This window comes from Polistes canadensis, unplaced genomic scaffold, assembly GCF_001313835.1.
Source record: "Polistes canadensis isolate GaletaPanama2010 unplaced genomic scaffold, ASM131383v1 scaffold_184, whole genome shotgun sequence".
Lineage (NCBI taxonomy): Eukaryota > Metazoa > Arthropoda > Insecta > Hymenoptera > Vespidae > Polistes > Polistes canadensis.
The window spans coordinates 105,222-115,294 of NW_014569731.1; the positions used below are offsets into that span (position 1 = coordinate 105,222).

At 28.3% G+C, this 10,073-nt stretch overlaps 2 protein-coding genes across 5 annotated transcripts in view; one reads left to right on the top strand and one right to left on the bottom strand.

The window, feature by feature from the left end:
• Positions 1-3,097: 3,097 nt before the first annotated feature.
• LOC106789454 (ammonium transporter 1 member 3-like) lies at positions 3,098-5,396 on the bottom strand. 2 transcript variants are annotated; one of them, XM_014753651.1, is made up of 3 exons: positions 4,479-5,396; positions 3,633-4,404; positions 3,098-3,549 (listed from the first exon to the last, which is right to left on the bottom strand). In XM_014753651.1, the coding sequence occupies exons 1-3, from the start codon at positions 5,190-5,192 to the stop codon at positions 3,182-3,184; spliced, it is 1,854 nt and encodes a 617-aa protein (XP_014609137.1). In that variant the 5' UTR covers positions 5,193-5,396; the 3' UTR covers positions 3,098-3,181. The 2 variants fall into 2 exon arrangements, with proteins under 2 accessions (XP_014609137.1, XP_014609138.1); XM_014753652.1 differs by having other exon boundaries at positions 3,453-3,549; positions 3,619-4,404.
• A 1,165-nt stretch (positions 5,397-6,561) lies between these two features.
• LOC106789464 (calcium uniporter protein, mitochondrial) overlaps positions 6,562-10,073 on the top strand; it is a 56,503-nt gene continuing 52,991 nt past the window's right edge. The window contains exons 1-2 of one of the 3 annotated variants that reach the window (XM_014753674.1): positions 6,562-6,696; positions 6,778-7,014. In XM_014753674.1, coding sequence (XP_014609160.1) covers positions 6,904-7,014 — 111 coding nt within the window. In that variant the 5' untranslated portion in view covers positions 6,562-6,696; positions 6,778-6,903. Of the gene's footprint in view, positions 7,015-10,073 lie in introns of all 3 variants that reach the window. The other 2 variants (XM_014753673.1, XM_014753675.1) reach the window with 2 other exon arrangements.

Here is a 10,073-nt window from a genome sequence, read left to right on the forward strand (position 1 = left end):
ATAATTATTATTATCGTTGTTGCGTCATTAAAGTTAGGAAGGGTTTTGAGAAGAGGCCTCTCTAACTCGAACTCGCAGAACACGATCTGCGTTATATCTTCGTTGTCAGGATGAACAAAACAATGTCTTGATAATTCTTACTTTGTTTGGATCAGAAAGAAATTTAAACTAAATTGTAATATTTTCATGTTGTGTTCATTTTTATATCAAACGACTGCTTCATATTTTTCTATCGAGCTTGATTTTCTTTTTCAAATAAAAAAATACATCGCTGAGGAACGATTACGATAATTTAGGAAAAAAGAAACATAGCTGTGTATCGAATGATTAAAAACAAAATATCTACATGAAGTTGGAAGAAATATTAAAAAGAATATGTTCTTTCTGAGCCAAACAGAGTATTTCGAAGAGTTCGTCAACTTAATATTTCTATCGAGGTATTATCTGTCCAAAAACAACATGTTGCTGTGTTTAAAAAATGATTAATCCTCGCTCAAACGAACGATCGATCGATCTACCCATTGATCAAACTTAAATAATTAAAAAAACAAAAAGCCAGTCTCTCATCTAGCGATCGATCGTTCATCACTATTACACTCGAAATATCGTCCAAGCGAACGAAACGCATATTTTGGGCTGTCAGATTAGTTCCTTTCTAGCCCATCTACTTTCGGAGACACAGTGTATGTTAATTCTCGTTGTATAAGCATATTTTGGGAAAACCAAAAACAAAAACAAAAACAAAAAAAAATCTATCATGATTTTTGTATATTTTGACAATACTATTCTTGGTACCGACGATGAGAGTAATGATCAATAAAAGAGGTGTATGATCGCGTCCGTTTGTACATTAATGTAATATTATATTGTAATACACTATTTTGATGTCAACGCGTGTAGGTGTAAAATATTAGATTTTAACGAACAAAATTAGATCAATTATAGGAAATGCTTGGGATGAAATTTGGATTGAAGATTAAAATTTCCGAAGATAAAAAATGCATTCGCGCGATCAAATTCATATTCGCTTGCAATAATCGATGGAACACTTTTAAAACACCCTCTGAACATTTTTTAGTCTATTTAATGAAAAAAAAAAAAACAAGAAAAAGAAGACACCTATCAAAGTTTGGACATTCGTTTTAATTAATATTGAAAATCAACAATTTGACTGGTAAATATGAAATCATAATACGTGAGCTGTGTTGTAATGTATCATCCCATACAACAATATGTCCAATTTATTATTCCTATGTCGTTTATTTGATTGATAACGATTCTATGACAGCAATTAGTCAATGATAATGACGAATTGCTCGTTTTGGAAATATACGATCAAACACCTGCTATGTTATTGTACTTTCTCTGATAGAATCGTTAATAAGGCTACATTACTTATATACGAATTTTTGCAATCGAGAATAGTGCTACTATTATATATATATATACACCCACACACAACACACATACACACACACATACGATGTACATTGTATATAAAAGTTTATTTAATTTATTATCAACTCTTCCCTGCAATTATATAAAGTTCAATTTTAAATGTTAATCAATCGACGAACAAAAATTTACGATTTTAACGTTTACATTGGATTGACAAATTTTTATTGTATGCGTCATTGTCATAAATCTTTTTTAAAATATTATTTAAAAAAATATCAGTACCGTAATATTATTAAGAAAATATTGACATATTGACACACAGATTTGATGTACTAAAAAAAATATATTATTATTATCGTTGATAGAGAGTTATAGACGAGTTATAAGGCTCCCGTCCAAAACGAGCAATTGAGGATAAAAAAAAAGGAAATACAAAAATAAGAAGGACGAAAGTTCGCATTCGCAAAAATCTTTTAAGTACAATGACGTCGTCTAACGGATAATTTTATTTTTTTAAATAAAGCGAAATTCCTTTGGCCATATTATCTTTAAACATTTTATCTGATTACTACTATCTTGTTACGTTTGTATATTTGTTTCCATTTTTATACTGCCGTTAAATTGTGCCATTTGTGGACGTTTTAACGATAAACCTTGTACAAAATTTCTTGTTAATAATACAATAACAATAATAATGATACTAATAATTAATATTAATATTAATAATTTATAATATTAAGAATAACAATATTAGTAATAGTAAGTATAATAATAATTAGTAACAGCGATGGATTATTATTATACAAATGATGATCGATCTATTTTGTCGAATCGTGCCATTTTACCGTGTTGTATATAATAATTGTATTATCATATTAAAATGATGACATAAAACAAACACACACATACAGACAAACATACACGTTGGATTTTGTAGTTAATGTTATTGAAATTTTCAGTCGGCACGGCGGCCGTAACAGTTTTATGATTTATCGCCGCCTGACAATAATATGTGACAAAACCAAAAAACAGAAACATAATACCATGGAAAAAATAATAATAATATTTATATTCCGAATTGTACAAAAAAAAGAACTAATATTTGATACTATTATATTTCTATTTTTTTCTGTTTTCCAAGTAATTTTATTCCAAATTATTTAATATTTATATTGTTCCTTTTTTTTATGAAGAGTCAATCAATTTTTTTAAAATTCATTATTTACAATTGTTTTTATGTAGATAAAGAAGATAACACATATGTATTTTTATTTTTTTTTATGTCAAATATTGTAATAATAAAATAATATATTTTTTTATTTTATTCGTTCAAATTATTTTCAATCTGAATTGATTTTTGCGTTTTAAAATGAGAAAGACAAAACGAGGAAGCATTTTCGAAAAAAGTTTCGCTTTAATAGACTGTTACGAATGAGAAGAATCGCCGTTACCCTAGATTTACACAAAAAATGCGTTTAAAATGTGTGTACGGCACCTTAAATAACGACCTTGATTATTTAACTTATGATTACTCTATTGTAAAATATTGTAATAACTGTACGGAATAGGCCATAAGTTCTAATAAAATAATTATTTAAAACGGTCTCGCGTATATATATAAGAAATACAACATCGATCACACTTGAAGAATATAAAATTATGAAGATAATTATATAGTATTTTTTGTTTCCTTTTTAAATTTACGATATGCCATAAAATCGAATGAAACATGCATTTATTTTATCTCATGATTCAGCACCACAGACTTTATGAAAATTACATATCATGTAAGAATTAATTCTGTATAAAATTCTTTTCTTTGTTCCAGTTCATTGAACTCTTGTTTATCCAATTCTTCACGCAAGTTCATAAATTTTTGAGTTCTTCGTAATTGATACTCATTTTTAATAGTAATTTCATTATCATTGTTTTCTTTAATATCAACGTAACAACTTAAATTCAGTTTGCGCTGAATTTCTTTTGAATGATGAGAAATATTTGGAGAATGTTGTAAATTAGTTTCAGAGAAATATTTTCTGCTATTCATAAGATCGATATCGATTCTATCACCGTTAGCAAATTGATCCTGTGACGAGATCAAATTGTACCCAGAAAGAGTATATATTTGTCTTAATTTGTGCACTTTTCTTCCTATGATGATTAGGATAAATGATTAGAATGAATCTTTTATAAATTTTCATCTTTAATCTGACGACTTACTCGATGATGCAGACCTGATGATTGCGAAGAATCAGACAATTCTTCATTTTTCATGGTCGCTATCTTGTTTAAATAATTTTCTTTAATAAATTCATCTTCCTCTAATCGCGACAACTCGTTTTGAGGTTGATAAGAATTTTCTCCAGTAAATTTAATGGATAATAAATGTGTATTATTTATAATCGATTCTTCGTATTTATCGCATATAATATTTTTATCAGAAATCCTTTTTGTCATTTCAAGACTAATCGTAGATTCGTTTATTTTAAAAATTTGCGATCTGTGTTTAAGTAAACCGAAAATTTGTAGAATTAGAAGTAAAGGTGTTAGAGTGACAGTCACTAGTCCCATCAAAACAATTAAAGAAATTAATTGCCAGGAAAGATTTAATAAACGAGACTGTGTGCTAGTATTTTCTTCTGATACACAGAATGGTGCCAGAATGTTTGCGAAGAAACCATAAATTAGATGAATCGCTATGATATTGCAGTGACCTAAATCTCTATAAAATATCAATCTGGATATCAAATAAAAAATAACTCCTCCTAAATAACCTAATCCGATAGACATCAAATGAGAATATTTGTTGGAAGCACTTGAGATCATAATTAAGCCAACAATTAAACCTTGAACGCATCTTAATGTTGTCCAATGATCGATAGATCGTTTAAATGTTAAATGAAGGATCATGAAACAAAGTGAACAGCAAGATGCTGCTATTAAATTGTTAATAACAGTGTTTATAGTATTTGATGTATCATTCTCCAAGGTTGATAAAGACAAATTCTGGAAAGAATAAATTAGTATAATTATGAAGAAATACATAAAATATATATGTAAAGAAAATAAAAATATTTTACTAGAAGACCAACGAAGATCAAAAATAAACCCAAACAAGTGGTACTCAAAAGGAACGAAGGTAAATTTATTCTATCAATATTCTTTGCTTTAAAAATATAATTTTTTCTCGATAATATTAAATAAACGATCAAACCAGAGAGACCGCCAACAACGTGAACAATTCCTGATCCAGCATGATCACGAAAATAAACTCTGATGTCGTACAGTTTACCTCTCACGATCCATCCTTCTGGCATTAAAGACCAACGAATAAAAAAAGGTTGAACTAAACCAGCCAAGAGTAAATTTACCAGAAAATGACCAATAAAGCATATATTTTCGGTCATACTAAACATATAAATAGCTGATGTCATTATGACAACTTGCCAACCAATTAAGAATTCTTCCTTCTTTATCAACAAATTTTCGAAACTATAATAATCACCGTAGATAAAGCCGTACACGTCATCATTAAATATCACAAGAAAACCAATCGTAAAATAAGCAACTGTGGTACAGCAGATATCTTTGATATTTTTAAACAATATTAAATTCAAATTGTCCTGCTTTGACACAGAACTAATTTGTAATAAAACATATCCTATTCGTGACAAGATCGTTAAAATTATTCGAGTGGTAAAATTCGAAAAATAAACATAACGATAAAATTCATTGACTTTTAGTAAAGGATTGGAAAAGGTTTCGTTGAAAAGGTTAGGATTATTCGGATACATGGCACTATCCTTTTATATTAGCATAATTTTTAATACCATCGATATTGCACTATTTCAAATAATAAAAAAAAACAAAAACAAAATATACATTGGTAAATACTATAACGACCGTAGGAACGCTGGCATAGAGCCGCAACAGCAGAAAAAAATGAAAAAATAAAAATATTTACCTATTGTTTAAACATTATGAACGATTAACTTATTTCTTTTCACTACCTTATAGGTTGTTACTTTGGAAATCAACTTTAAATATATCCCCTGCAGGTATACCAACTTTACTTTCATTTTTTTCCAAGTGTGCTTGCGCCTTGAATTTGTGGTTGCGCATGTGTATAACATATCTCCCACTCATGACGTCGCCATTTCATAATTATTCAAAGTGTAATAATTATTTTCAACTAATTAACGATAAATAAAAAATATTTGATATAATAAAGTTGATAAGAGCACTTATTCATTTTTTTCTCCTGTTGCAAACTTCGTTGCCTTGCTTAGAAATAGGAAAAAAATTTTTGCATTTTCAATTATTCATAACTAATTAAATAATTAATTAATAAAGTGAGCAATTAAAGATTTTGATTGAGCAAATAGTGTGCAATTAAGAGCACTTTTTCATTTTTTCTGCTGTTAAGGTTCCTTGCTAGCGTTCCTACGGTACTATAACCACTATTCAATATGTGACCTAAACAGTTTTCTGCAATATTAGCAAATGGTAATAATTTATATATATCATATTTAATTTGAAAAAAGAAAGTTAACAACATTAATCTTATAGCAATAAAAAATTTCTTTTAACCTTTTGACTGCGCCGCGATCTCGAAAAAATCCACTAATACAGACTGCGCGATCGTCACATGTCAACTAGTAAAATAGTAAAAGGTTTTATAGTAAAAACCGAGCATAAATTTACGTCCTTCGTACATATTGATGTATACATTAGGACGTATATTTACGTCTTTCGTATATATTGATAGACTTGTGAAGCTTATATATATGCGCCTTTAGCAGTCAAAGGGTTAACTATTCCAAGTAACATTTTCACGATAAAATTAAACTGTTGGAAACATATATAACACATATTTGATTCTTGAATAACATATAAATCCATTTCTAGAAACATGCGCGGTAATTCATCCAATATTATGTTATAGATATATTTCATGTAACTTTGACAAAAAGGTTCAAATTCCTTCCAGAATAATCAAACCAAATTCCCGCGGTCTGTAATACATGGCAACTAATACAAGTATTTAAAATTCGTAAAAGCGCGAGTGATTCGTGAATGTTCGGTAAAATATGGCTGTTGATTGGTCGAGCTATAGTACAGTAGAGTGGCACTGGGCGAGTCGGCGCGGAAGGGCACGAAGGATGCCGGCCGTGACCGACGACGATTAGTCTGTACGTCGTCGTCATCGTACATGGATGATCGTTCGTGGTTATATAGTCGCGTGAGGTTATTCATGTGTGTGAAAAGTGTTCGCCCGCCAACAAAAAAAAGGGAAAGGTACTTACTTTAATATAGTTTGTCCTTTTCTTCAGAGCCATCAACAGTTGTCCTTTTATTTTCTATTTTCTTGTCAACGAGGAAACAGGAAATTGGATAGGTGAAGAGAGGTTGGTTGGGATGAGCAAGTAAAAGGAAGAAAAGATCATCGTTTTAAACATACGCACAAACAGCATATACACATACAGCACACATAAATAAATTGAAATGGCATCAGCAGTCTCCTGTCGTGTAATGTCCCTTACAAGATGGTACGACGTTTCGACACGCGTTTTCACCGTCTCCTCGGCCTTAGTTACATCACGTAATTTCCAAAACGTAAGTCATTTACATATTCGTATATATACATATATATATATATATGAATTTATGCATGTGTTTACTTACCTTGTTTTGTCAAACTTACGAGTATTCAAAGCAAGCCGGTTTCATTACTAACCGATCTGTCACGAATATACACGACTCCGAAAGATCGGCTGAGTGAGAGGGATAGAATGATGCGGAATGAAGTGTGCGTTAGATAAAGACAAAGATAGATCCAATGCAGCACCGACTACTCCCTCTACACTATTTCTCTCTCTCTCTCTCTCTCTCTCTCTCTCTCTCTCTCTCTCTCTCTCTCTCTCTCTCTTTCTTTCTTTCTTTTTTTCTATATTTTTCATTGTTCCACGGTACATGCCAACCATAACCTTATATGTACATACTTATTTATATTTACGTAGATTTAATTCAAATTCATAATTAAGATAGAAACTTTATTGTCGGTAAAATGTATTATTTAATTTGTTAGATTTATAAATAATTAGATGTATACATTAATTTAAAAAACAAAATTATATAATTAATTGATTTGTTCGAATGTCGATAACTAAATTGTAAACAAACGTATCTTCCATATCTATCGAGTATGTTTATTTACTTGTTTGGATACACTCGCACAAAAATATTACGTATTATTATAATAATAATTAATATTATTATTTAATTTATGTTTATTAATTATTCAACACCATATGCAAATTAATTGTAGTAGTGTTGTGATATTTTTAGTTGTATGTGTTCAAAGAAAAACACCCTATACATTCTTTTCTATGGTCCTCGAATATTTTTTTTCCTGTTATTTTTGTCCTTTTCTTTTCTTTCTCTCTCTCTTATGGAATTCTAAGCATTGAAAGCATATGAAGTTATTTGAACATGCGGGTTTGGTATGCAATAGATGAAACGTTTTTTGTAAAAAGCAATATATGAGAGAAAACAAGTTAATTAGAGAAATCCTGAGGGAATACAAAAGTGAGCATTTTATTAAAACGTTTATTTTTTTATGGATAAAATCTAATTAGTGATTTTTCCCTTAGGAATTTTTCGTATCTTCTTTTTTCTATTCTTTGCTAAAATTCGAAAGAAAGGAGATATTACATATATAAGTTTAGTATGTCATATAACAATGAAAACTTCAAAATCGTAAGATCATGTTTATTTACCTTTTCTTTCGTTATCAAAAAAAAATCGAGAGAGAAAAAATCATTTCTCATACTGATAAATATCTTTATAAAAGGAATACGCAATTATGTATATCAAATTTACAATTAGAATTCATCGGAAATTTTTTGATGGACCAAAAGTTTTTAAATGATTTAAAAAATTAATAATTATAATCTAAAATTTTAAACGCTCATTTTGTTTCCAATAAATGCGAGTATAAAAGTATTTTTATAATATAAAAAGAAATAGTATAAAATATTTGGAAAAGAAGTAATTAATTTTCAAAATCACCTACAAAATTTTGATATGCGTTACAATAAAGAAGAATACAGATATTGATTTTTGAATTAAAAATGCTTTTTATATACTAATAATATTATGTTTTTTACGAGTTCGATTCTTATAAGCAACGAAGTGTGGTCAAATTAATTGGAAAGTTCATTATAGTTTTCAGTAGAGACTATGCGAAGATCTTTGATAGAATTAATTATCAAGGAAATAACATTGTATGTATACTTATGTATGTTATCTAAGGTAATAATACTCTTCATATAATCCATTTATCAGTAGCACTGAACGGATTAAATGTGTCTCTATTGTCGTAATTCAAACAATAATGATGGAATTACTAGTATTAGAATAATAACTAACAAAAAACGAGTGTAGTAAATACAAATGCATTCGATTCCTAAAAATTGATTTTTATTTTCAAATATTTTAAATACAAAAATTGAATATTTAATACAAAAAATAAAATATATGAGTGAGAGAGAAATGTAAATATCATTTATTTTCTAGGAAGGAGATAAAAACAACGCATTTACGAGATATCAGATATGCTGGTCATATATTAGATTATATTTTCATTAGCACACATCAATGGTAATTCCCATAGAGACTAATAATTGCGATAGCTTCGAGTTGATAGACGACATTTCAATGTTGACCTCAGTAAGGACGCTAAGTCGAGTATGTTTCAAAATAAAACTTTGAGAAGAGGAGTCTGATTATTTCATAAAATATAAATATTTCGTTGAATTTCATTGTTTCGTTTATTCAGGTAATTAAATAATAATATTATTGATACTAATACATCATTTTTAGTATATGTATATCTCTATTACATGTATTCATATATGTGTAAAATAGGGCGTGAAAAAGTTTTATTATATTTCATAGAATGTACTCATAAAATTTTATCGCTTCATTTTTCTACGTAATCAGATAATAATTTTATTTATACTTATACATAATTGATAATGTATATGTATTTATATTACATATATCTACATATGCGTTTTACAGGATGTGTACAATTTTTGGTATTTAATTTAATATATTAATTGAATTTGATCGTTTCGTTTTTCTAGATAATTGGATAATAGTATTATTTATAAATGAATAAATCATTTTTAGTATTATATATATATTTATTGTATAAATAAAATGTGTTGAAGATCATGTTCGCGAGTTTTGGTAAACGTGAAAACTTAATTTGAGTCTATGTGCCTGTTTATATGTGATGGTGAGTGACTAACAAGATTATTGACCTGCAAAAGCTCGTGACATTATCAAATTCTAAAAGCGTTGTTAAATGTTATCATCGTGCATCATCGCATGCAATCTATTATACTTTCAAAGTAATTGAGAAGCATCAAACGAGAATTGAAAAATGCATTATAGTTCTTATTCCCCTGATTAGAATATCTTTCTATTAAAAATATTTTTATTTTTTACAAATATATTATTATTTAAATTATATGCATTATTATCTAAATTTCAATTTGGACCAAACTCGTATTTTTGTACAAATAAAACGCAATTAGTTCTTTTACATTTTTGTTTTGTTTTAATAAAAAAAAACAGATATATATATATATATATATATATATATT